This window comes from Chironomus tepperi, unplaced genomic scaffold, assembly GCF_022539635.2.
Source record: "Chironomus tepperi strain 1889 unplaced genomic scaffold, CSIRO-AGI_Ctep_v1 contig_346, whole genome shotgun sequence".
NCBI classification, from domain to species: Eukaryota; Metazoa; Arthropoda; class Insecta; order Diptera; family Chironomidae; genus Chironomus; species Chironomus tepperi.
Window position 1 is genome coordinate 1,083,646 of NW_027226468.1, and position 27,985 is coordinate 1,111,630.

The 27,985-nt window shown below is 32.9% G+C and overlaps 1 protein-coding gene across 3 annotated transcripts in view; it reads right to left on the bottom strand.

Annotated features, from left to right (window-relative positions):
* Positions 1 to 791: 791 nt before the first annotated feature.
* The window catches only part of Np (serine protease notopleural), a 33,058-nt gene continuing 5,864 nt past the window's right edge, over positions 792 to 27,985 (bottom strand). Inside the window, exons 2-14 of one of the 3 annotated variants that reach the window (XM_070644768.1) lie at positions 24,301 to 24,697; positions 15,971 to 16,088; positions 10,193 to 10,350; positions 7,611 to 8,916; positions 6,191 to 6,556; positions 5,999 to 6,052; positions 4,586 to 4,864; positions 4,359 to 4,520; positions 4,098 to 4,266; positions 3,876 to 3,991; positions 3,664 to 3,823; positions 3,108 to 3,181; positions 793 to 3,021 (exon numbers count right to left, since the gene is read on the bottom strand). In XM_070644768.1, the coding sequence (XP_070500869.1) occupies positions 2,939 to 3,021; positions 3,108 to 3,181; positions 3,664 to 3,823; positions 3,876 to 3,991; positions 4,098 to 4,266; positions 4,359 to 4,520; positions 4,586 to 4,864; positions 5,999 to 6,052; positions 6,191 to 6,556; positions 7,611 to 8,916; positions 10,193 to 10,350; positions 15,971 to 16,088 (3,045 nt within the window). In that variant the 5' untranslated portion in view covers positions 24,301 to 24,697 and the 3' untranslated portion in view covers positions 793 to 2,938. Of the gene's footprint in view, positions 3,022 to 3,107; positions 3,182 to 3,663; positions 3,824 to 3,875; positions 3,992 to 4,097; positions 4,267 to 4,358; positions 4,521 to 4,585; positions 4,865 to 5,998; positions 6,053 to 6,190; positions 6,557 to 7,610; positions 8,917 to 10,192; positions 10,351 to 15,970; positions 16,089 to 24,300; positions 24,698 to 27,985 lie in introns of all 3 variants that reach the window. The other 2 variants (XM_070644770.1, XM_070644769.1) reach the window with 2 other exon arrangements.

Sequence of the window (27,985 nt, forward strand, 5' to 3'; positions counted from 1 at the left end):
TGATTTTAAATTAGTTTTTCAAAATTTAACGTTTGTTGTTGACAATTGTTTTACATATTGTCGATCTTTAGTTAGAAAATAGCTTAATGATATGAATTAGTGCTTGCTAAAAGATCAAAAAGTACTTTAATTCACAATTTTTACAATTTTGTAATTTTGTACTAAAATCTGGAATTTTATGATTTTTTAACAATTTTAAGTTTGTATTAAAATAAGAAAAACCGTTAAGTTTTTGCTTGAATAGTAAAAATCGGCAAATTGGTCAAAATTCCGGTTGCAGTTAGCCGTGACTCTAATTAGAGCCCGAATCCGGTTTAATTCCGACATCATGCCCGAGTTGATTAATCGATTTGTGCTATTCTAGTCAGAGTTATTGTGTTGAATCTAACTACCTTTTGTTTTCCGCAGCACACCTTGGTTTTGTATGTCTCAAACAGTTCCGAAATCGAAATCGAAACCGAAACCGAACATTTCACGCAGCACACAGGTGGTCAACCACTGGTTAAATAAGTTTTATGTCCTTTACAAATCTTGATTAATTGATAAAAATAGCTTTGAACATTTTAGTACTTAAAGTTTTAGAACTTTGATGATGATGATTGGTTCCTATTGATCCACTGTGAATCGTAGGGCGTTAAGAACTTTGCCTTATCATAATTGAAAATCGTAAGCAACTAGCCACCTAGTTCCTGAAAATTAAAAAAAGTAAAACCAAAGTTCTTCTTTAAAAATTGTGAGTTTATTGGAACACTGAATTTTGTATGTAAAGTTTCCAAATAATACAATAGCTTTTTTCTTCATAAAAGCTCTTTAAGCTTCCTATAAATATTCTTACATTTCAGATAATTTCTTCAATTTAATTTTTCAACAATCTTCTTTAAGTACGAGTTAAATTAAAATAAATTAAAGTAAAAATGCTAAGTGGAATAAATAAAAAAATAATTTACAAATTTTTACTTTTGTCAAAAATTTTTCAAAATTTTTTTTTTAAATTTTTTTAAAAAAAATTTCAAATATTTTCAACATAAAGTTAATTATGAACTAAGACTAAACATGCTAAAATTAAATTTTCTCAAAACTTTCTCACACTCTAGTAAAATTCGACCCGAAATCATTTATGGATATATAGTCAGTCAATGTTCATGCACATAGTTTTCTGATGGCAGTTTGTAATTGAATTTTAGGACTTTTTTTTTCATAAAAATTCTAGTGAATGAGAAAGTTTAAAGTTTCACTAAAACATGTCTCATTGTAATAAGTATAAAGTTAAAGAAAGTCTTGAAGTGATTTTTAAATTAAAATATTAAATAATTTCTGAATTTTAATATATTAGATATATTAAGGATTTGTAGATTTTCAAAAATGCCATTGATATTTTTCAAAATCTATTTAGTCACTCTAATATTAAGTTCTTTCTGTATTTAAATTTCCTAACAGACATTTCCTAACAGACAACGCAGGTAAACTCTAAAGTAGTGTTACTCAAACTTTGCTTCGCGACAATCTATTGTGTCGTGTTGTGATTTCAAGTGTGTCTCTGAAAGCTTGACGACACACTAAACTTCCAAAATTTGGATATTTACCTTAAAAGGTCACCTTACTATTGAAATTAATGAATAGTTTAAGAACTACTGCCTTAGATCTCTTCACAGTGGTCATCGAGTATGTTAATGATCGTGCTATTGAGTAAACTCAATCAATAAAGTTAAGCATGCTTAATTTTGTGAGTATACTCATGAGTATGCCCGAAAATTATATAACGATAAATCGATCAAAAATCTTAGAGTTGACTTGACCCTGACCTAGTCCCGGATTCGATTTAAATTCGAAATTATGATAAAATCACGCCATTTTAGAGTGGGATTTTGGATCGATTAATCGATTTGTGCTTTACGATATGCTTCATGTCTGTTCAGGATGATATATTAAAATGGACTAAAATCAACAAAATTTAGTTTAAATTAATTCTAATGTTTCTTTTTCTTTTTGTTTGAGTAATTGAGTTAAATACTGCAAGATTTAATTGAATTTGCTTAATTCAATTCTAATTTTTAACTATTGTTGACTTTTTGTATCTCGATTAAAAAAGTCGATTAAGATTTTGATTTGATTTTGTATGCATTTTTGTTTGTTAATTGAGCTTCTAAAAATGCACAAAATTCAAAAATTCAAATCTTTGTTTACATTTTGAAAGTTTTTAGTTTTCCAAGATTCAGCCTTTCTGGACGTAATTGCTTGTCGTTTTGAGGATCTTTTGTTGGTTTGCAATTCAAAACTACTTGCCTAACATTTTTGAGTATGTAAAACGCACAGAAAGCACTTAAAATTACAATTTTTTAAAATTGTGCAATGCTTAAGTGCTTTTAGGATTTAGTACAATTTCAAATTTTGTACTAAAATAAGGAAAACCGTTATAAATTGAGATATTTTAGTCAAAATCCAAAAAATTCTTTAAAATTCATTAAATCATATTAAATCTTGCAAATTCAAATGTTGAATCTCGTCAGATACTGACAAAATTTCTGATATAAATTATTCATTACCGTTCCTTCTTCTTCCTCAATTTGAATAAATAATAATTGAAAAAAATCTTCATGGTTTTTTTAAAAATTGTTACTTTTTTACATTTCATTAAAATTATTAAAGTATGTTGCATGCACCATCGAGGATTGACGCAGAAGAATAAATAAATTTTCCACCTATGTTGCTAAAATATTTCACATCCTATTTTCCAGACCAATTCAATTCCATCACTACAAAAAAAAATTAAATTCCTCTCAAAATATTGAATTAGCTCCCATATCATGTTGTAGTTAAGCGCAGCATGCAGCAAACAGCAAAAATAAATCACATTGTCATGTTGGTTCAAAATCAATTTTTTTTATATTCTTTTTTCCGGATTTTTCCTTCTTTTTTTTCTCGCTCACTTTCGCCTCATTTAAAACATCAATATTTGATTTATCCAATCCCTAAATTCTGATATTCTCGTATATACACCCGGTTGATTTGGCTCAGCACATCCTGTACGATGAGAAATAAATTTTTAAAATTCAATATTTTTGTTTTTTTCCTGTGGATTTATTGGATATTTTAAAGGAAATACTTACCGATACCCCATGAAATAATTCCTGCAAGTTGGAAGCGTTTGTCTGTTCTTTGGATTACCATTGGTCCACCAGAGTCACTGTTTATTGGAACGAAAATTTTTAGAGATGAGAAAAATTTATGGTTTTTAAGGTTGTAGAAGCTTTTTTTGTTGGATTCGTGAATTATTCATGGCGACCAAGTGACTGTCACATTGTGTCGAAATGACTGTCACATGGTGTCCAAAAGACTGTCACATGGTGTTCAAATGACTCTCATATGACATCCAAGTGACTGTCATTTGACATCCAAGTGACTGTCATATGACATCCAAGTGACTGTCTTATGACATCAAAGTGACTGTCATATGGTGTCCAAGTGACTGTCATATGTCGTCCATGACTTAAGTGCCGATTTTCATGTTAACTGAAATAGTTAACTTATTTGAACGAATGTCAAGCTCATATTAAGGATGAATGCTAAGCTTCCAATTATTTAATCATTCCAAAAGTAATCCTTACCCTAAAAAGACAGAAAATCGTTAAATACTTCAAAAAAATTGCCAATAAATATCAATCCTCACCTTCACAACTGTCACGACCACCCTTCTGCCATCCAGCACAAATAAATATATGTGGTATGTGCTCAATATAGCCAGCACTTCGATACATTGCTTCACAAATTTCATTTTTAATGATTGGCACTGATACTTCTTGCAGTACTGACGGAAGTGGTCCATCTAAAATAATCGAATGACTTTATTTGATATTTGACAATTTTATGTTTCTTACCCTCATAAAGTCGACCCCATCCAGTCACGAATGCTGTTCGTCCGATAAAATCTTCATCATTCTCAGGCACACAAACGGGGATGATGTTGGGTTGGAAAACTACCGGCTCATAAAATCTTTAAATAGCAATAAATGTAAATTAGTTTTTAGGTACGGAAGTCATTAAAGGTCATGTCTCCTCAAGACATAATTTACAAAACTGTAAAAAATTGTCATTCTCACCTTAATAAAGCCAAATCGTACTCGAATGTACGTGGATCAAATTGTGGATGTGATGCGACAATTTGGACACGTCTTTCTTGATAGCCGTAAGGTTCCTCCTCAATTGATAAATCGTATTCACCGAGACGAAGAAGTAGATCGGATGGTGGAACGTTTTCAACACAATGTGCTAAAAATAGGAGAATTAAATTAAATCCATGGATTTATTTTTAATCCTCGGATTTAATTTAAATCCCAAGATTAATTTCCTAATTTTCTTACCAGCTGAAATCGCCCAATTCTCATTCAACAATGCACTCCCACATTTATGTAAATATGTTGATGTACGCCATTGCCTCAATGATATTTGCCATGGCCAACGTCCAAATGATGCCTTTGCACCGCCAACGATTCTCGCTTCAGGGAACATTCGGCGGCCGCAAACTTTAACAAAATTATTAAAAATTAAAACGTGATTGAAATTAAATTTTGAGTATAGCAAGCCTTACTCTGCTTATAATCAATTCCCTCAAGATTCATTGCTGTAGTTGTGAATGGCGTTGTTGTTGTTGTCTCATTCACACGACTACTTTCATCGCTATCAGTCTCTGTGGATGATAAAGTCGTTGTATCGTAAGTCGTATTTAAAAGTTCTGGATTAACGGTCGTTTCATCCGGAACCGATACCGGCTGTGTCTCGTTAGGTGATAATTGTGAGATTGTTGCTGATGATGTGCTTGATGATAATGTTGTTGATGCAGATCTTGTTGTTGTTGTTGTTATGGGTTCTGTTTTTGTGAGTTTTATAATGATTTATTATTAATTGGAAATGCATAGTGTTCAGTTGGATGGAATGAGCACAGAAATTAGAAAATTAATTATTCATTAGATGTTATAAAGTAAGTATAATGGAGGGATTAAGGACTTTTTTTGTTGAGATGAAAGTTTTTTTGATGGATTTTTAGAGTGGAAGTGGATTAAAAGTGTAGTAAGGGCATTAATGTTCATGGCTAAATTATGTTATTGGTTTATTGATAGATAACTCATTAGTTTGAAATTCGATGCAATTGTCTCTAGTAGCACAATGCAGTGGACAAGACACTGTCACGTCTCACGTGTTAACAACAAGATGCATAAGTGCCCAGGTGACATCATGACGGTGAAATTTTTGGCAGTACGCCGATCAAATAGAGAGATTTTAATATCAGGCTTAGCAGTGCTTTTGAAGTCTGAAATCTAGCTTGGTGTGCAGTCAGCTCTGGTCTAAAGCAATTCTTTTCAAACTATGATTCTCGACACATTAACATTTCAGCAAAACCTTCACATGTGTCATAGCTAGGATGGACCATAGGAGGTGAAGTAGATCCTAGTGTAGGAGCAGTTTATAATTATTAATAATGGCAATTTCAAGCATCATTAATGAGATAACTCTCGCTTTTTTTCATCTGCCAATTAACATGCTGTTCTCAAGTATTTATGACGTTTTGTCATTATTTAGGCATTATGACGGGTCTTTAGTGATCACGTTATACAGACTAAGAATAAGAATGCACATGACAGAAAGTAAGGAAGCCATTAATTAAAATAGAAGATAGTCCTGATGATCAAATTTTATATTTCATTCCTTACATCAAGTCATGACAAATGCAATAGAAAATGTCACAAGCTTTTAAACTGCCCCAAATAGCATAGAATAAGATCAGTTATAGAAACTTGAGCGATCATCAATCACAGAGATCTTTTTGAATTAGGGCTGATTAATCAGTCTGAAGATATATCATGCATGCTAGAAATGTAGAATTCTCGAAAATCAATAATTTGGCTTAGTTTCATGCTTCAAAAATCAAAAATTCATAATTTTGAATATAAAGACAAGCTTTAAGCTTCGCAAGAAAGTTGAAGAATTGTTCAATAATTCTTACGTCTATAATACAGCTTGCTTCTTCTTGATTGACTACCAATAGTAGACATAACATCTGAAACCCCAAAAGAATACATCGAAAATGGCACTAGCCACAATAACATAAAACCCATTCATACACAAAAATGTTCCACACCAAAAAATGTGCTTCTGACACCAAACATTAATGTTATTTAACTTGTATGTTTTTTACCATCTTGAACAGTTGTTATATCCTCATCCGAGTCTGTATCAATTGGTTTAGTCTCAAGAGTCGTTTCTTCCTCACTTTCCTCATCATCTTCCTCTTCCTCAGAAACTCCAACTTCAATGGATGAAGTTTCTGACGAATTATCCTCTTGAGATATGTGAATTAAATTTTCCTCACTTCCAATTTCAATTGTCGTTTCCTCAAATTTAATCAACTCATTTGGATCTGTTATTGATTGTGTTAAATTATCATTAATTAGTGACTGTGTAGTTGATTCTATGACTTTACGTTCGGTTGTCATTGTATCAATAATTGACGGTGAATTTGAGTCGTTAGGTGTGACACTCGTTAATAAAATCCATGCATCATCTTGATGATTATTATGTAAGTAAGTGTGTAATTAGTTAGACACAAAAAATAATTCATTATTATTAGTACAAAAAAAGTTAGATCGTAATGTTAAGGGATTGTAAATAATCGTGAAGCACGTGATGAATCCATTGAGATCAGCGGGAGATTGATGGCCAAGATGTGAGTTAACAATAATAATTTGCACATGCAGTTATTTATTTTCATGAAAGAATGTGCATATTCTCATTGATGAGACATGACATGAAGCTTGATGATTGATTTGAAGTGCCTGATAATTTGTTACTCACTGCTTGCTTAGATTTGATTGTTAAGATTTAAAATTTATAAATTTCCATTAAATTCTGAATAAAAGTTCAAAAATTTCGGTTGAAATCTGAATTCAAATAATTTCGTCAAATGAAAGTTCAAAAATTTCCGTTAAAATCTGAATTCGAAAATTTCCGTTAAATCAAAAGTTCAAAAATTTCCGTAAAATTCTGAATTCAAAACTTTTCGTCAAAAATATTCGTTAAAGGCTGAATTTAAAAATTTCCGTTAAATCCTGAACTCAAATATTTTCGTCAAATTAAAGTTCAAAAATTTTCGTTAAAATCTAAATTCAAAAATTTCCGTTAAAAATCTGAATTCCAAAATTTTCGTTAAATCAAAAACTTAAAATTTTTCCGTTAAAATAAAAATTTGAACTAATTCGTTCTAAAAATTCAAATTCCAAATAACCGTTACAAAATAAAAGTTCCGTTTCTCACGCTGATTCATCATTAATTAAAAGCTTTAAGATCCAATTAAAGCGACAACAGCCAGAAACCGTTAATCCGTATGCATATCCCTTAACACACAGCAATCTCGTATTTCACAGTTATATCATATCACGGCTGTCGCGAGAAAACCTTAATCATCACACGTTATTCATGCACAAAAAGTCATCTCTGATTCATTCGCACATAAATATTGTGTATAAATTAGTTATATAAAAACCCACAAGCATCGTGCATAAAAATGATTCACATTCACACAAAACCTTTTTGCATGCTGTATTCCTTCATTTATTTACCTTTAGTCGCGTTATCTGTTACTTCATTTCCAACCGTCCATGTTATTAATCCCGTATTCGATAAAGTGCTACTCTGCTGCATTAATGTTGAACTTGGCGTTGTCTGATGTATTTCCTCTACGATTCTATCTGTTGTCATATTTAATGGCTTTTGTGTTACTTCAATTTTCATCGTTGATGCTGCTGTTGCTGCATGTGTTGTTATAATTGATGATGATGATCCAGTCATTGATGTTTCGGAATCCGTTATTGGTATTTTACTTGTACTGTGACTAGTGCTGAAACTACTCGTTGGTTTCGTTACTGGTCGTCGCGTGACTGTTGTAGACTTAACGGTTGATGTACTTGTTGTTGTTGTTGATGATACAGGCTTTGATGTTGTTTCTTTCTTGTCATCGCCAGCAGATACAACTGAATATGTTGTCGTGAATGCATCTTCGTCATAAAGTGTCGTTGGTTCAACTTTGACAACAGAACTTGTTGGTTTTGGTCGAGGTCTCGGTGCTTTTGTCGTTTCAACATATGAAATTGTGGTCAATAATTGTTCATCCAATGGCTTTGATGATGTTACCGGCGGTGGTTTTCTTGTTGTCGTTGAATTTCTTCTCGATGTTAATGTTGTTCGACGATTTACAGCTACAGTTGTTGGAACTGGTTTTCTTGTTCCTGCTGTTGTTGTTGGTGGTAATTTTATCACAGTCGTTGAATTTTTCGATGGTTTTGATGACGACGATCCTGTTGGACGTCTCGTTGGTCTTACTGATGTCGTTGGCGCATCGGATGTACGATTCAGAACTGGTCTTTTTGTTACAATTGGCGGCTTTGTCTTTGACGTAACTTTCATTGTTGTACTCTTAGTGACATTCTTAATTGAGTCTTGGATTGTTTGGAATGTCGTCAATTTAATGCTCTCTGTCGTACTTTGTGCTGTCTCATCATTCAAGTTGATTTTATTTGTTACATTACGTTCAATAATATTACCAAGTGTCGTTGAGAAGCCACCAACATTTACGGCATATTTTTCCGTTGTTGTCTTCTTTGTTGTGATTGGTCTCTTGGACAATGTTGTCGATGATGATAATGTTGTCGTTGGTATTAATTCGAATGTTTTATTATTGTAATTAATTGCTGGCTTTGATGACGTTTTGTAATTAGTTGATGAAAAATGTGCAGTTGATGGTGGATGAGAGGTCGTTGATACTGGTCGTGTATTTTTGTTGTTTAATGATTGTTGTGATGATGGCGATGGAAAACTTGAATCTATTCTATTATCATCTAAGTCTATGCTATATATTGCATCTACATCCTATAGAAAAAAAGTAATGAAATGGTAATTAATTAATTAACTAATTGATTAAGTAACTGTAGATGTCATATTAAATTAATTTTAAGTAGGTTACGTAATGCATTGGATATATGATATTTAGACATTATTGTAAGTGAACGGGAAGTAACAATAATCGTAAAGATTTGTTTAATGCCTTTATTTTTAAATGTTTAGAATCCGTTAAGATTTTTATAAAGTAAGCTTTGAAATTGTTGTTTTTTTCCGTTAATTAAAGTCGATAAAAATTTTTATTTCAGAAAGTTACAGGTTCGCAATTTTTTTTAATGCTGCCAAGAATCGTCAATTTAAAGAATTTCAATTAGTGCTAAGTATGGACGAAAGAAACTGAAGAATGCTGTTAATAGGTACAGTAAAATACTTGAAACTGGAAAATTGTTGTGATTAGTAGACGGAATTGGTATGCTACTAATTGTAAGTGATAGCTGAGGGAGGCTATAAATCATAATTTGTATGAATTGGCATTCAAGTAAGTATGCAAGTATGAAAAATCACTGAAAATGTTTCCAAAAATGATTGGAAATGATGGATTGGATATTCTTTAAAATTGAGCCACAAATTTCTTGTTGCCAAATTATTTTTGAAACTACCGTAATGATCATCAGGATAGTGAAATTAAGTGACCCTTCATGCCTTTCAAACTACCTGCCTCCTCCCCTCATTACAGACTGGGGTGGTGTGTGGTGACATTAATCCTCTTTAACTATTCTCTGTTTTTAAACGTCAAGTGAGTGTCTTGGAAAGTGGAAAGACCCCTTCGCCCCTTTACCCCCTGTTCCCTTTTTTGAAATGTCGAGTAATTGTTGCTACACGTGGGTTGACTCTAAACCCTCGCACTCTTTTGCATAAGTCGTCAGACTGTCCTTTCATCATGTTGAAGTTTTAAGATCAACACGGAGCATTAGAGGTACACTGGGGTAAGGTTGCACTCGGAACATAAAGTAAGGAAATCGCATTGTTGCATTCGAGGTACAAAATCTAACCCGATCGGCAAACATTTAGATTCTGTCCTCACAGCAGCCAATCGAACAGGATAATAAATAATCAAGTGTCATCCGCTATTTATCTGAAGGAAAGAGCTGTCTTCAGACATTCCCTACGCGCGGCAATGGTCCCTCGTGCGCCCCAGCCAAGGAAGTAGAAGAAGTAAGTGTCATCCGCAATGTGTCCAAGCAGATAACAAGTGGCTGTTATTCCCAAAAATTTAAGGAACTTAGCAATAAACAATTAAACTCACCTTAATTTGACAGCATGATCCAAAATAAAATTTATCAATGCATGTTCCTAAATGTGTTCCATTTGATTTGATGCAGTCAATTGCAAACATGCAGACTCCCTTCATTCCACTCCTTCTCACCACACAGGGTAAATTTCTTAGATTTCTAGCTGATTGAACTGAAACGAGAGAAAATATAAAATAAGATACATAAGCTATGAACAAAGAAGACGAGCATTAAAAAAAAAAGGCAGCCAGAGATGTGAAGGAATAGAATGAAAGAAAAGAAGACGACTAAATAATGTGAGGAGAATAAACTATAATCTGATTGCAATAATTCTTGTAATGAAGCATAAATAAACTTGATCTTGGATGGTATGAATGCATCCTTGACCTCTATATAAGGTTCTTTTCTTTCCTTCTTTCTCTCTCACTCCCGTTCTTTTGTTGTTCATGTTTCGTCTATTCTTTCACGAGCATGAATCTCGTTTTTTTCTTATTGCTTTTACATTGTTCAGTTTAAGCATAGAATAGGGAGAAGTATAATAAAATTGTTTATAAGGCTTGAAATGGAAGTTGTAATGTCGTTTGAGTAAAGGAATTGTGACGCATTTTGTAGTTGAGTGTTGAGGATGGTTGAGGATTATTCATATGTTCTATTACGATGTAGTCTGCGCATCACATTGCGGCTGATTGGATATTTCCCGTAAAATTTGGCCATAATCAGCCATCATGGTGCCCTTAGGCCAACCTCGCGTATTACTATTGATACGGTACGTCATCCTAGAGAACACGTTGTGCTACTCGAGTTAGGTATTCCTCAGAGTTCCATGAAAAAATCAACGCAAGTCGACTCGACTTCATATGAAATTCAAGTCGACTTTGAGCTCTGGTATTCCTTCTTCACTTAGTGTCATTGATTTAGCAAAAACATAGGCTAATTACATCGTCATCACATTTAATCTGCAAGGGAAACGACGTCCAGGAACTCTAAACGCTACTTGACTTAAAATAATAGTAGAAGAATGCCAACTTAAAGGGTAAACAGAGGATTTGTACAAACTAGGTGACAGAGCCAGCAACAGAGTCAGATGGAAAGCCTTCTGTGGTAACCAAAGCTATATAATAAGAACATGGTTGCAGTAAGTAAGTAAATAAGAGGATTTGTAATATCTAAGTCAGTAGCAGTCAGATGGAAAGCCTTTTGTTGTATCCAAATTTAATGGCCATCGCGTAAAAGGAGATAGTCTGGGATATGACTCATAAAAGCTTGGCCTGACAGCCAATGAGCGCATTAACTTAAATAAGAGAACAAATGAGTGTACTTAATCAGTACTCGAGTCACACCCTATAAAAGCTGGATCGACACTTAGTAATTAGATACCAAATACTTCAAACACCTTAAATACCGAACATCTTCAGCAACAGAAGCTCAAAAATTAATTATTTTAATCAATAATAGTTCATTAATAAAAATCCAACACAATTTCTTTCAAGAATCAATAACTGAACGCCCTAGAGCATGAGTCAATGCTCTATATTTCATTAATAAACCACTCATATTCCCCAAACAGTAACAAAAGCCTGACAAATTGAATGCATTACCACCTTCTCATGTACAAAAATTCATTTCCATTGTGTGTTGTCGATAAAATATTTCAATTGCTCTCTTTATATCCACAAATTAAGCTTTAGGTGCTCACTTGACTCTTTCTTCCCATTCTTTTAAAATCATATTTACTTATTGTCTGCCCCACGCATGTATATCCATTGTTAAATGCAAAATAACAAAAGAAATTGGAACATTTTTTTTGTCGGTGCGTTCAACTTCTGTTGTGTCGATTACAAATCGGTGCTTGTAGATTACAAAAAAACATTCTCAAAGATTATATCCAATTGAAAATTATGTAAGCTAGATTCAATTTCAATATTGAAAGACAATTGACCCAAATTCTCAAAATAGATGAGAGAAAGAAAAGTAAGACACTAATTGAATTAAACTCTCATTTCATTCCACATTCTCAATTTCTTTTTTCTGCTTCTTATTCCTCATTTTTTTTTCATTTCTCTTATTGTGGCACAGTGTACAGAGTAGAATAATGTGATAATAAATTCTACAAACATATTCAAATAACCTCAGCAAATAGTATAAATGTTAGTTGGTTTTAAGATTAAGGACAAGAAGTAGGTTAGATTCCGAGAATGTTGAATGTGAGAGAGTATTGGGGGGATGGATGTAAATGACGTCAATTGAGATGTTTTGTACAATATGGATGGTTTGTGAGATGAAGTAAAGCTTGATATCGCAATAATCTCCTTGATTTGCTGTCCATTTGCTAACAGATCAATCAATAGTGATCCATAAGTCAACTAATGTCGACTCAATATGGCTCTACAGCTTCCCAATTATCAATATGAAGAAATGGGAAATGGAAACTTTTTTGTTTTTGAATATGACCAAGATCAATCATTAGCCGAAGTCTGGTCGAATTTCGTTTGGTATTAAGGCATCCACATTTTTAATATTTTATTTGCAAGTTGACTTTAAAACTCTAATTTCAATTTTTACTCTTACTTCCTGTAAAAGCACAAATTTGGAAATGATAGGATTCGAACTTACTTTTTTTGAGTTACCACATTAAATTTGAGCCAAGTACTTTGATGCTTAACTTATCGACAGAGAATTGCTTTTATTAATTATCGACAGAGAATTGCTTTTATTAAGTAAAGTATGTCCATTGACTGACTGTCACTCTATAGAGAACTAGAACAGTGTTGTCCAAATTTCTCTGAAGTCCCAAACTCTTTTGTGGTAAGCTACGACCGAAATCGCACAAGGTATGCGGTTTATGGCGTTTCTAAGAATTTTAAGCGGCAAACAGTTTGAACAACATTGAACTAGACGGAACTAGACGAAAGAAAACTTCTTCATAGCAACTAATCGTCATTTATGATCGTTCCCCAGCTAAATTAAAACTTTTGACTTTAAAAGTAAGATACAGATGAGTGAGATAATGATCATTAAAGATGCGAAAGTGTAAGTCAACGTCTCATCATGCAGATGATGATGAATCATGCTCAGAAAACCAAAAAAAAGGTACGTAAAAAAATATAAAAAATAACAACAATGTGACACAATTTCGCTTTAACATTTTTTTCATTTCATTTCATATTTTACTTTCTATTTGTTCGCTTAAATATGCAAAGCGAAGCTCGAATTTGGCGAGAGAATCCGTTTGGTCGTGTACACAACAATACAGTGAAAGAATTTCGCTGTGCTTTACAAAGAGGAGAATTAATGTCACCCGAAGAGATGTTGTTGTGGGAGCAACGGAATAAAATATTAAAAAGCGGACATTAAAAATATTTTAGCAAATACGTAATTTTTTGTGGATATCACATGACTCAGAGATACTTGTTTTATTTAGGTAAAAGACTTTCACTGTGCACAGTTGAGGCACACAATCTGCATATTTACTTATGATGCTGCACTATGTTGTAAGGGAATTACCGCATTACTCATGATAATATTAATTTTATTCATCTAATGCAATGAGTGTGTACTTAAGTCATCCTCTTGTGGTGAGTTTCAAGCTATCTGTATTGTTACATTTGTTGCTCTGAGTAAGGGTAATGAAAATGATTTAATTTTGTCAAATGGGATGAAAGGTACAGCATTCATATGTGGATATGTCGGACTGAATCACTTGAATTATGTAACTGAACTTGTAATGAATACAATTTGTCATTCATATGAATGGAATAGTTTTTGACATTAGTCATGAATGATATATGGTAAGAGATTCGTGAGCTTTAGGTTATTGAACTACGGATGGAGGCTCTAATTTGTATTATTGACCTAAAAAATCAAAAAGATCCGTAAGATTTAGCAAAATCAATCAAATTGGAAGGGAATTGAACCTTAACATGGTTAAATATGAGTGATTTCAGGACAAATCGGCTGACGTGACTCTAACATGATGCCGGATTTATACTGAATAGAAAAAATCGTTTATTAGATCCAAAATCTGGCTAAAATTCGATGTAGCTCTAGGATGTTGTCAGATTCCATAAAAATCATGTCAATCATGCTATTCAAAATACACACAAATTGTGGCTAGGTACGTTGCATTGATATTCCGTGGGTCATGCAGCGTGCAGAGTTGGGCAAAGCAAAAAGAAAGCATACTATTCAAAATTAATCCGGCACCTTGCCAGAGTCATGCCAGAATAGTGTGAAAATCCGGCGTGACTCTGGCATGGCACAAAGGTTGTTGCCGATTTTTGGATTCGGGAAACAGTTTCTATTACTAATTGTTAACCCAAATGACACAAATCGGTTAATCAATTAAAAATTTGGCTTGGTACCAGATTCGGCTTAAATCCGACATCACGCTAGGGTAACGTCCTCCTGTTGCTGAATTTTGGATTGACTAATCGACTATTTGGGCAAGCGTTAGCAAGTAAAAGAGCCAAATTCAGCTTTAATGTAACGAAGCACATGAATAACAATTAACTTGTACGGCAAGTGCTGTTCGGGTTAAACTCATATTACAATCTGTATAATCCAATTCCTTTTATTGTTCTTTAGTACTTAATTATGCTTATTCTGTTTAAAATCCGATTAAAAAATCATAAAATTAAAAGGCGTAAAAATTATAATTTTTGCATAAAAGTCAAATAAAAATTAATAACAATTAACAATTCATAATTAAAAATTCAGTATATACCAACATGACAAGACTCAAAACGTACGAAAAAAATCTACAATCTCAAACAAATAAATTTATCGGTCTGAAGATCACGCTTTGATTCGTCTTTATAACATGAAATATAATAACAAGAATTATCATCAGAATGAAGTTAAAAAAAATAGAATTTAAAAAATATCGAAGACGATCAAACAATGAAACATAAACAACATGCAATGTAATTTCCTTTAGCCTTAAGAACGACTACATGACATTGGCATTAAACTCAATTTTTTTCCTTCCATCTTGGCGCTTTGCAATATTTTTTTATTCTTTCTTTCTTATTTACATCTCCGCAAATACTGTTGAGATTTTTATGCATAGCTGATTATTATATAATTATATTACATTATACACATTTTTATATACGAGAATTATTCAAGTTCGCTTGAGTAAGGTGAAATTTAGTTAGAGGTAAGAATGTTACCGCGTGGTGAATGGTTGTGATGATTCTTGTAAGCAAAAAATGTTGAATGTTAAATGTAAATGTTTTTTAATATGTTTTAAATGGTAATTAATGGAATGGTTGCTCAATTTTAGAATAGTTTGTACTAAAATTTGCTCTGTTTTAGAACAACTTGCATTAAAGTTGCTCAATTTTAGAACAATTTGTACTAAAGTTGCTTAATTTTAGAAATTTTGTATAGAAGTTGCTCAATTTTAAAACATTTTGTATTAAAGTTGTTCAATTTTAGAACATTTTGTACGAAAGTTGCTCAGTCTTGGAACATTTTGATGAAATGTTGCTCAATATTAGAATATTTTGTACTAAAATTGCTCAATTCAAGAACATTTTTGTTCTAAAGTTGCTCAGTTTTAGCTAAATTTGTACTAAAGTTGCTCACTTGTTCATACCTAAAACATTATGCAACCAGTTGCATCACAACATTTCAAACATCTTTCCAACTTACACAACATCTCACTTCCATCTTAGTTGTATAATCAAATGAAAAAATTTTCTCCATATCATGCACAACCAGAACGAACAAAGTCCCATAAATGTGTAATAAGATTATCTCTGCTTCTTTTAGGTATAAAAAATACTCACACTGTGAAAATTGTGATGATAATATTGGACTACTTATCGAATATTTAACAAAAAGACATGACACTAGAAACAGTAATACTTGATTCCATTTTCTCCGCGTCCGACTATTTGCGTACATCTGTAAAAAAAAGTAGAATAAAGAAAAAGAGAAAAAAATTAAAATAAAATCTTGTCAATGGGGAGAAAAAAGCGTGTTAATGGTCATTGTGGATGGTTTTTTGCATATTTTGAGATTTTCTGTGGATCTTTTAATTCCATTTTCATTTCCATCGATACATTGACTCCATTTCTTACTCGATATAAATAAATTTTATTATATTTTTTTGGACACTCGACGTTAATGACAATTTAATGTCCGAGCATTTTTATTATGAAATTTGTCATTTCCCACCGCACTCAGTTCCTCCTTTATTTCGTCCAGAATGCCTTCAAGTTCAAAGAACTTCCAACAGAATGAGAATTGGTAATAAAGAGAAATAATTGTGTATTTGATTGATTGGTTGTTGAACTAATGAGGATGATTCTATTTATATTAAGCGTACGACGTTTAGTGGCTGCTTAACAATCTTGTTTACTCATTGTACAAATTAAATTAATTGTGTACATGGGATCCATTTCTTCCTCAATTTATTCCGCCTCGTTTGAATTTTTAATTTTTAGCTAGTCGTGGCTTTGGGGGAGGTGAAATTACATGTAAACGAGGAATGAGTCAATTATTCTTGATGCTGTTTTGAGTCTCTATGGAGTGCTTGGAATTGGAGTTGATCATGTAAAGGTGGTGATTGATTAAAACCTCATTTAGTTGAGTTCCTGGAGTTCAGTTGAAATATTGCAATTCATTGCTCAAAACTGACATTTTAACGGTAGCGGCAGTACTGTTTACGAGCAGCACATACAGCTTTTAGGTCTACTATGGGCTGTTGTGTTGACAACAATACACAAAGATGCCCTGACGACACCATGAAAGCTGTTTTCATCTCAATTACACGATTAAAAGTCAGATTTCCGACATCATGCTGCTCGGAACGTTGACTTGACTTGTTGCTAGTTAAACGTTTAATTCATTTTAGTCTGAATTTTTGGAATGTATTGATTTTGCGGGTAGTTGCTGGAATGTATTAGACTATGAATAAGATTTGCAACCAGATGAACGAAAAGATAGACAGACATAACCACATATCACTTATGCGAATCAAGGTGCCTGATTTTTGAAATCTTTTTGATTTTTGAGCTAGCTGATAGGCAAATGCTTTATATTCAAATCTTCAAGAATTGTTGGTCAGAAGGTTGTTGCTCAAGAGTTTGTGTATATCTGTCAAACTGATGAACGAAAGGATAGATCAATGGTGAGCAATCCGTGTACTACTTCTTACTTTCTTGGCTGAAGCGCACGAAGGTTCATTGCCGCGTTTAAAGAACGCCTTTAGGCCGTTCTATCTTTCGATAACTTCTACCAATTAGGAATATTGAGAACTATAGCGAGTAATCCATGTGCCGACAATCATTTTTGGAAATCCTATGAATTGTATGTCGTGTGCCGCTTCGATCGAGACTTACCGCCAATGAGTGCCGCGTAAAGTAATAGGTTGCCCACCACTGTGATAGACAGAACTTCATGTAATTTATTCTAATCTTAGAAAGTCACATTAGCATCTTAGAATTCAAATTAGTCATGCCTTAATCTACTTTATCTTTAAACATTTTCCCAACCGCATTTGCGAATCCATCATGGTAAACTCCAAACAATACATGAATGCTAATTAATTTCTGAACTAGTTCTCCTCTAACACGAGAGAAAAGAATAAAGAGCACATGAAACACGACCCAGAATGAGACAAAGCAAAATTCTTATTAGCACTTTTTCTTTCTATTCTTTCTTCATTTCTACATTTCCAATTGCCATCATTGACGGTCGTTAAACATCAATCAGTGAGCTACAAAAAATTATTTACATTTCTGAATCAAAAATGAGACGAGAATCTTTGAACTGTAAGGTAGATACGACATGAAAACAAGTTGAACTTAATAATTCATGCTTCTTATCTATCTACGTCTCTACAAAAAATATTCTCTATGTGGTTGTATAAGAACACTCGACAAAGAAGGTTGTATAATGCAATGAATTTTATATGAATGAATGACTACATGTAAACAGGTGGTCAATGTCAGTAACCTTACGAATTTTTATTTTCGGAAGAAAGAATGAGAAAAAAAAATCACAGAAAATTTTTTACTTCGTGGAATTTCCAAACATGAAAAGTTCTGAACCGTTTTTCTGGTTGTTTATGGCTGTAATGAGAGTCAATTGCTTGCTCTGTGAGGATATAATGAGAGTTTTTGTGCAATTTTAGTTCTGAATTATAAAGTTTTATGGATTGTTTGGTTTTTTTGATGTTAGTTCTGATAGAATATGGAATTAGTACCGATCTGCATGGGTTTTAATGTTTTCTTTATTGATGGTTTATTTATGTTTGAGTATCCGTTTGCCGATTTGGTTCTGAGAAGACCAAACATCTCTTTAACTAGTGATAGGCATGTAATTGCCCAGATATTGACTAATTGGAACGTATTTTTGGCTACTCGTAGGTATAGAGTTGACCATGGCATGTTAAATCGTCATTTGGAATACAATACATCAACCGACAAAACTCTCTGACAAAGAGCAGTCAAAGAGATGAGCATACTCGTGAGCGTTTCTCTCAGCTTACTCTACTCTTAAGAGCATGCTCTTTGCCTGCTTGGGAACAGTAAGAAAAGCTAGATATTGTAGAACAGTGCTGAAAGAATGCCTGCTTAACGTACTGTTAGAATATTTGCACAAACTATGTGACAAGATTAACAACACAAACCATTTGTTGTAAGCTTAAGCTTTATTTTGACACTAAATAGCCTGAGTGGTTTAATGATATAGGTTGAAACATGCCCCCCGCCTAAGAAAGTATACACAGATTAAGATATTGGTCTAAAGGTAGCTCCACGTTGCTGTTTTAATGACTAAATGTCTAAAATTCTCCAGAAGAACCGTTAATAACAACAAAACATCACAGGGAGCCCTGACAGCGTCAATAGAATATTCTAACTGCATATAATGAGATTCAACACAGTGTGTCACCCGGGACTTTCTAAATCCATCAAATATTCAAGTTCCAACAACTTTTTTCCTTCAAAGATAAACAACATAAACTACATTAGTAGAACATACAATGTTGTTAGGCGATAAAGGTTTTTTTATACATTCACATAAGGATTCCTAGAATTAATTAAGCCATACTTTCTCATTTTTACATTCTGTTGATAGACAGTCGAGCATTGAATGTGGGATTTTAGGATTAAAACAGGAATCTAATGTGCCTGAATTCTTTTGAAATGATTAAGGCACAGATTTTGTATATCTTAAAGACATATTGATGTGATTCTTTTTTATTGGAAACGAACGGTTCAGTCTTGTTGTTGTTTGGAATTAGCAAATGGATTATTCATATGTTTATTTAGTAGTTTGGAAGATTTATGAGAAAAAAAGTTGGGGAATTGAGGTCGGAAAGTTTTGACTTGATTGAGGCTTATTGTGTTGTTGATGGCAAGAATTTGGAGTTCTTGTTGGATGTTACATAATTTTGTAATCATTCTGATTTGGTTTTATTCAGAATTTCAGCAACAACACGACATGCACAGCCAAACTCATTCCTCATGCACACCTCTCCCAAAAAATTCTAATTTTAGAACCTTCAAGCTGTTTTATTTTGCATGTCACATACACAAAAGTTGTCAATTTGACAGTTTTTTACCAATTTGTAATTCAGTAGCCGTAAACTTGTTAATAGCGGTGATTTTCGATGAAAGCATTCCATGCAGAATTGATTCTGCTTTGAGTTGAGGTGCAATTAGCAAAATTTTTTTGGGAAATTTTGTCACTTCATTAGTCAAATTGAGGTCAGTAAGATGAGATTCATCACAGATTCAGCATCCAAAACTTACTAAGTAATGAATAATAGAAGGGCATTTAACTGTAAACATTTTACTATCAATTATTAATTTGTCATGGATACAATGAGGAAAAAGAAATGAATTTTTTTGTATAGTTAAAGACAGTTATATGAGATTTTGAAGTAAATAGCTATTAACAGCATAAATGGCTATTCACTTGCACAGATAAATTCAATAAGATTGTAATGATGATTACGTTAGGTGGAAACTGCTGTTGAGATATTGATGAGGTTCTATTGAATTTGAAGATTTTAAAGTCAAACTGGTGTCGTAATTGAATGGATGTTCGTAATTTTTCTAAGAATCAAACTTCATATAAAATTTTTCTGAATTTAATCTAAATTTGTCCGAATCAAAACGAATTTTAAACTAAAATCCAACCGAGATTTAGCCAAAGTGTGTTTCAATTTATTCATAATTCGACGAATTCGGCTAAATTCAACCGAACATATCCGAACTCGACTGAATGCATCCGAATTATACCGAATGTATCCGAATTCGACCGAATGTACCCTAATTCGTCCGAATGTATTCGAATTATTCCGAATGCATCCGAATTCGACCGAATACATCCGAATTCAACAGAATGTTTACAAATTTGTCCGAATCTATCTAAATTCAATCAAAGATGGACCAATTTAAACGAAACATGACAATAAATCGGGTGTTTTTAACGGTGTTTTTAACTATCAAAATAGATTTAAAGCAGAACAGTGACTTAATGGTGACCTTCCTTTTATTTTGTACTGTTCGGGTTTGCTAGCACATTTGAGTATACTCTTGGGTGCAATTCGCAAGAGAGATCATGCTATTTTTGTGAATTGAAAAAAACGTCATTAATCGATTGTAAATTCCGCAAATGTCAAGACAATGACTAAACATACCGTCGACTAACCGCAGCCTGTCAGTTAAGAATCAGTCATACCTTCATTATACAAACAACAAATCATTCAAACCAAAATGTATCCTTCATCAAACCCCTAAATATCAAAACTTTAATAAGTCTTTTAAAGCTATCACCCAAAGCATTAGCAACCAAAAAAAAAATCATGAACAGCATCAGAAATTGAAATTTATGCTGAATAATTGATCAACCACAACAAAAAGTTTCAATTTCTTTCGTTAAAAACTTCTGCTAGCATAATCAATTTCATACACCCAAATTTTATTCACTTTTTTTTCGGAAGTGAACTAAAAAGAAGAACAGCAAACAAATTTTTCTCTTAAAATTTTCATTTTCTAAACCAAAACTTCGAAGAGCTAGAAACAATGAGGAAGAAGTTCATAAACATGTGTTAACCGCAGCAATTAAAATTTTCTCTTCTTTTACTATTAACCTCGATTATTGTCACGGCAAAACAATTGTTTCATTTCATTTCATACATTTTCTTCTCTATTCGCGATGGCAATGCTCGGTTAAAGTGTTTGGTTCTTACAACATTGATTAGGGGGTTTAAATGTACGGGGAAATGCGAGATTTGAAGGTTTAAGAGTCGATAAAGGATGACATTAATGATGTATGTGGATGAAGAAGGGTAAATTTCCCTAACATGCCAAAAGCATGCTCACATGGTACCGTAATGCCATCACGGTAACACGAAAGCATACTCTTTGTATGTTCGGGTTTAACTACTAAATAATGCTTTGGATCAATTAAGCCGTTAAGCCATTAAAGGATGTACAGCAAAGCAAATACGAAGATAGGGGAGATAAGTAGTTGGAAATTGAAGAGTGCGAAGTTGGGTAAGACCAAACCCTATAAGCTTACCCTAGCATGCAAAGAGTGAACTTTCATAAGCAGAGGAAGCTATAAGTAACGCTCGCAAGCATGATCAACTAGTACAATATACCAGAACAAGCTCTCGAGTCGATACCATGGTTGTTGTCTGTTAAAGTCACATTTTTACATACAAATGTTTATATTCTCTCAATTTTCTATCCATAGAAAGTCAACAACACTGATCAACAACATTGAGTCAAAAGATGTTCATTTATGACCCATTTTGCAAGTGCAAATATAGTTAAATTGGGTAAAAGAGGACCCTGCATATTACCCTTGCGACTCAATACGGTGATCATCATTCTCCCTAGCAGACAATGAACATGCTCATCGAAATGAGTGTGCTCATGAATATACTCAGTCAATATAATTGAACATTCTCAATTTTGTGAGCATTCTCATGAGTATGCTCCTTGTCTACACGGGTTTTTGTCATTAAAATGAATTAAAACAGATCATTTTGGTGCCATCATTACAACTTTGCCTCTTATCGTTAATACGGAGAAGTAGCGGTGCATTAATGAACACAGTATGATGTTCGGATTAAGATCTATCAATGGATGATGCAATCAATAGCCAAGATTGACAAGCACTTAAAATTCTAATATTAAAGTGATGGTATTGCATTTATTGAGGCTGTTAATTGAAATCCAACCATAAAACCATAGAATCCACTTAACTTAAACCGGCATCTTAACCTTCAAGACCCCTATAGTGTACATATACTTAACATATCACACGCTAATGTCAATAATACTCTAACAAGTTTCATCATTTCTTCCTCTCATTGTTGCTAAATATAAAGTTCAGCATAACTTATCTCTTTCTCTTGTTTACGATTGTTATTTTAAAACATCAAGCGAAATAAACATGCTTATTCACTTCACCTCATTTACTTTCCTTTTAAATGTAATGTGCATCTATCATAAATGTGCACATTCCCACGTTACACACATCACCAAAGTGCTTGACCTAATTTCTGTTCGATATTTACTTAAGTTTCGTGTTAAACAACAGAACGTAGTGAGAAAATATAAAAAAAAGAAAGGAGGAAGGGAGTAAGTAAATAATCGGACAGGTTTTTTGTGAAGAGAAACAAGAAACGAAACTTAAATTCAGGAATGAAATGCAATAATTTTTACGGTTGTTGCTGCAAAAAAAAAAGAGTCTTCAATTTATTACATCGTAACAAGTTTTTCTCCCCATTCTTCTTCTTACTGCCAATCTTGACCTCTATTAACGTTACTCTCAGTTGGTACCAATATGTCAATCCATATCGTGACATGACTTGTCATGCAATTTGTCGAATGACTTTAATTTACATAAAAATAAGTTGTCATTAAATAGAAAATTTATGAATTGAGATTTAATAATAAAATGTGAGGAATTTATTGAGGGAGGAAATTCGCAAGGTTGAGGTTCTATTGTAATTGCCGGTGATGATATATAAATTATTTTATTGTTATTTTGTTTGTTTAATTTGAAAGACTAGACAGCTTGTAGTTTTACAAGTGTATTTTGTAAGTTTTTCAGGTTTTGTGCAGTTTTGCTATTTGGGAAGTTTTGTGAATGAAATTCAAATGGAATGACAGATGGTTTTTGTTTATGGTGTCTAGAAACAGAGGAACTGTCATTTTTAAAAATAAGAAGGCTGTGTGTCTTAAAGATCCAGAGATTCGTGTCTCATTTTAACTCACACAAATTAACGCATGACGGTTCTTCTATATCACCGCATTCAAACCTCGATTATCAGTTTGTAGTGGGAACCAAAACACTTCTTAAACTTCATTCCTGCCTGGAGCACACAAAGGAAGGCTGTAAGCCTCGTTTCCATTAAATATGTTTCGAAAAAGGGGACATGTGTAATATTACCTATGTCGAGTTTCGAACCCATAATCTGGTTCAGTGTATAATGATTAAGTCCTTAAGAGCGAAGCCATTACGCTACCGAGCCATTTCGACTCATTAAATGCGTTATAACATATTTAACTAGGCAAGTCAAAGTCTAGTTCATCACTAGTTTTAGTGCCCGAGTGGACAAAAACACGTCATAACTAGTTAATTGTAAGTTAAAAGCTAGTTAATGACTAGTTCTAATGGTTTTATACTCAATCGGGATTTCTAGTTCAAAAAGGCAATAGTACGCTTACATGACACTATGATAACATCCTAGTCATTGTCTGCTAGCATTATATCCTTTGCATTATTAAATATGAGTCTCAGCCGGTACAGCAATAAACAAACATACATATAGAAAGTATTAAAATGTATGATACAAGGATGTAGATCGCTTCCGTTTGAATTATTCTAATTTCTACCCATAAAAACAGCTTTAATTATGAATTTACATTTCCCTCAACATTTCCCACACCATCTAAGAACTTCTAACTCTAATTCCCACGATTTTTCCTTGCAACATTTTCATTTCCTGGAGATGACTTTACAATCCAATAAAACAATCCACAATGTCATTAATTTATTCACAATAAATAATTTTTATCTTCATTAGGATCTTGTAAACCGGCTATAGCATCAGTAACAAGCGGATAATGATTGCAATACATACCTTTAAATTTATTGGACTATTTATCTATATAATATGGATATTCCAACAGAAAACGTCGTTCTGTGCACTAATGAATCTCCTTCTTCTTTCCGTGTGACAAGCACTTCTCTTAGTGATGCAGTAGCGAATCTTAATTGCACTTTTTCGTCGCTATACAGAATGTTGTGACTTTGTTATTTCTTGTTTTTTCTATCTTTTTATGGACATTTCCTTTCAATTCCTTTTTTGATTCTTTTCACTTTCAATGACAGAGACCACAAAAAATTACACAATTGATTTCTGGTTTTGGAATTTTAAATTTCTCTTTGTTTTCACTTCACTTCAACTTTATGTCATCATCAAAGGCTTGAATTGATGGATTATTTGTCTAATTTTGTTGATATACTAATTAATTAATCTAAAATAAATTGACACATTAAGATTGGAGATTATGATGCGAAGGAGTTAGAAAAGTGAAACGAAATATTTTTGTGAGGATTTTTTGGATGGTTTTGTGGATGTTCAGCTAGTAATTCCAATCTTCTACTATCTCTTCTACTCCCCTACATCCTCCCTTTCACTCGACCCTGAAGATGAGTTGACTATTCCATGTAAAATCCGAGTCGACTTCAAGCTCTGGTTTATTTTATGCATATTATGAGAACAGAAGAAACCAAGTCTTAATTATGACATCCAAAACCATAACTTTCCCATTAGATGATGCAATTTGAACATTTTATGTACGTCATTTAGGTGTTAACACTCAACATGACCACTGTGTATGAGCTAATCATAGTGAGAATTCTCATAAAATCTGCATGAAATTTTACAAGTTACACAATCTTTTTGAGAGCTTATGGACGTGAAGTTTGGCATGGAATTTTGCATGAGTCGAGTGTTGCTTAATTATTTTGAACTTTATAAATTTGGAGAAGATCTATTAAATAAAATCTTTAAATCTGGCTCTGTAGAGGGTAAAAGAACTCGTGAATGATCAGAAAACTCTAATATGGACGCTGTCGATAGAGACATTATTGCAGAGGGGCCATTTTAAGTGCTATCTGAATGAGGCCATGGGAAGTAAGATGAAAAAATGGTCTATCTGCAAAAATGAATGGATCATCTGACCAAACACTGGAATCGATTCAATGAAAATCTATGGCATTTAAATTTTCCAGCAGATGATTCGAACTCATTTGATTCAAAAATAGATCGAGTCTCACTATGAAATGTAGGTCTAGGTTTAAATACTGTGGTTTAATCCCTACATTGTGGCACATTTAGGACGCTACTCTGGATGTGTTTTCAGATCTAATCAATTGAAAATTCACTTTTTATGATGCATTGTCTGACATTTTTAGGAAACATATCTGAAGATTTGACTATCACACTAGACATCAGTGTATCGCGGCACACAGACTGATCATCACTGCACTAATTACCTTGAGATCTTACTTGATGATAAAGTCAGTAACAGAGTCAGATGGAAAGCCCTATTTAGTAACCTAGGTTCTAAGTCTGAAAATGATTTCAGTAAGAGTATGATAGAGTATAAATTAAATAACACATCATTATACGGATCTTGAAAATTTTTAGCCTTAGAAACAAGAAAAATCCAAAGACCTACTTAATTGACAGTCTACGATTCTCTCACTTTTAATTTCACAATATTCACAATTCTTTCACAAATTTCCATTAAAATCTCACAAAAAAATCCCCATAAAAAATATAAAAAAAAAATCGCAATTCTAGTTAAAATTGTCGACAGTTCAGTGATAAGACAAACATTATCATCTGGAATTTCTCGTTCTCACAATTACACACATTTCTTATTCTTACTTCCATCGATCTTCTTTTCATTCTTTCCTCTGTGCTGCGTTCAATGAAATGAAGCTACTAAATTTTTTTTCATATATTTTTTTTTTCTCTTCCTTCTCCTCTCTCTCTTTTATAATTATTTCACATAAACTGTTATTCAATGTTAACGGTATTTATTATAAAAAAAAGTAATACACAAGAGCCACCATAGAGCATGTATATGTAATAAAAATAAAAAAAAAATATATATATAAAAAATTGAAACACGAAAAAAAAAATCCGATCGTCCGAAAGAAGTAAGAATGAGAAGCACACTAACACCGAAATGAAGAAATTTCAGAAAGAAAGGTCTTTCTTCGATGACTCTGACTCTCTTTTCTATCTTATATGTATGAATTATAGGTATCAAGTTTGACTGTCGATGCTCTTCTTTATCTATCTATTTTATTATATGCTGCTGGATATTTTTTCTTAATCAGCGCTTCTTGCTGGCGTTATTGTGTGAAATAAAAATATATACAAGAAAATTGCGCGATGTCTTTGTCGTGAATTCAGGCAGAGATAATTGTACGCAATCAGTAAATGGGAATGAAATCAAAGATTTTTTTGTAGCACTTTGCAAATTACACTGAGAGAAATTTTTATTTTATTTGTATCAAACCTGGGATATCTGGAGGCAAGTGGCAACCACTTAGGAAATTTGAATCATTATGTCCAGTGGCTTGAGAGCAATATCACAAGAAACCAGTAGAAGTAGCCGTTTTGGCCAGAACCAGAAACCTGTTCAACCGTTTTATTAATGCCCCATGAATCACAGTGGAGCATTGGGAACTAATCATCTTGAAGTGGCTATCACTTAGTTCTTACGTCGCCTCGTTGCGTAGAAACAAAATTTCAATGTTTGCTGATCAGGATAGCGACACCAATCATGGAATTCAACCCATGCTACACTAGACTCTATTTAATAGCTACTTGGAAGTTTCGTCGATTTTCAAGTCCATTAACATTTATATGTACATTGATTTGGCCTGATTTGAGTTCAATCCTGTTTCCAAAAAATATATTAAATTTTGCTTGGAACTTTTTGTCACAGAACATTTGTGAAGCATAACATTACATACAAATTTCAATCAAAATCCGAGATCAATTCGAATATAATTCAGTATTGATCAACTTATTTTCTAAGACTTGTCTTTTTAACTAAGGTAGATTTCGGCTATTGAGATACTTGGCTCTTAAGATCGAAACTCGACTCTTGAGAACGAAACTCGATTCTTGATACCGAAACTGGATAACCGAGACTTCCTAGTCTCAGTATCGAGATTTGACGAGATCAAGACTTCCGAGAATTCCCTTGTAGCCTCGGTTTTGTCTTGAAAATTTGTTAAAATTTAGTCGTCGGGAATCCCAATTTAAATAGAGAAATAGTTCAATTTCTAACAATAGAAAATCGGAATTTATTTAAAAGATTTAGAATTCAAAGGTTCAAATCCTAATACAAATGAAGATTTTTAAAATACGCTGATTGAATTTCTTATTACTTTTTTAACTTTTTTTTTCTTAGTGCCTCATTCCATTTCATTAGTTTGCCTCAAATATCTTTTAATTCGGCTTAATTTCTTTTCAATTTTTTTTCCTCTCAAAGAATCCGACTTAATCATTAGCTTTATGCTCAATTGCACAGATCTCAAAATTGTTTTCATCTTCTCATAATCTCTTTAAATATTGCCATCACTTTGAATCATTCGTCCCAACTAAGTGATGCTAATTATTACTACTAAGGGAATTCTTTTGATTGCTTGAATTAGGTGGTAATTGTTGGTACTGTTATGGCTATTGTTAATTAATGAATAGTTTTGGTAGTAAATGAAATGAGTTTTGGATATTT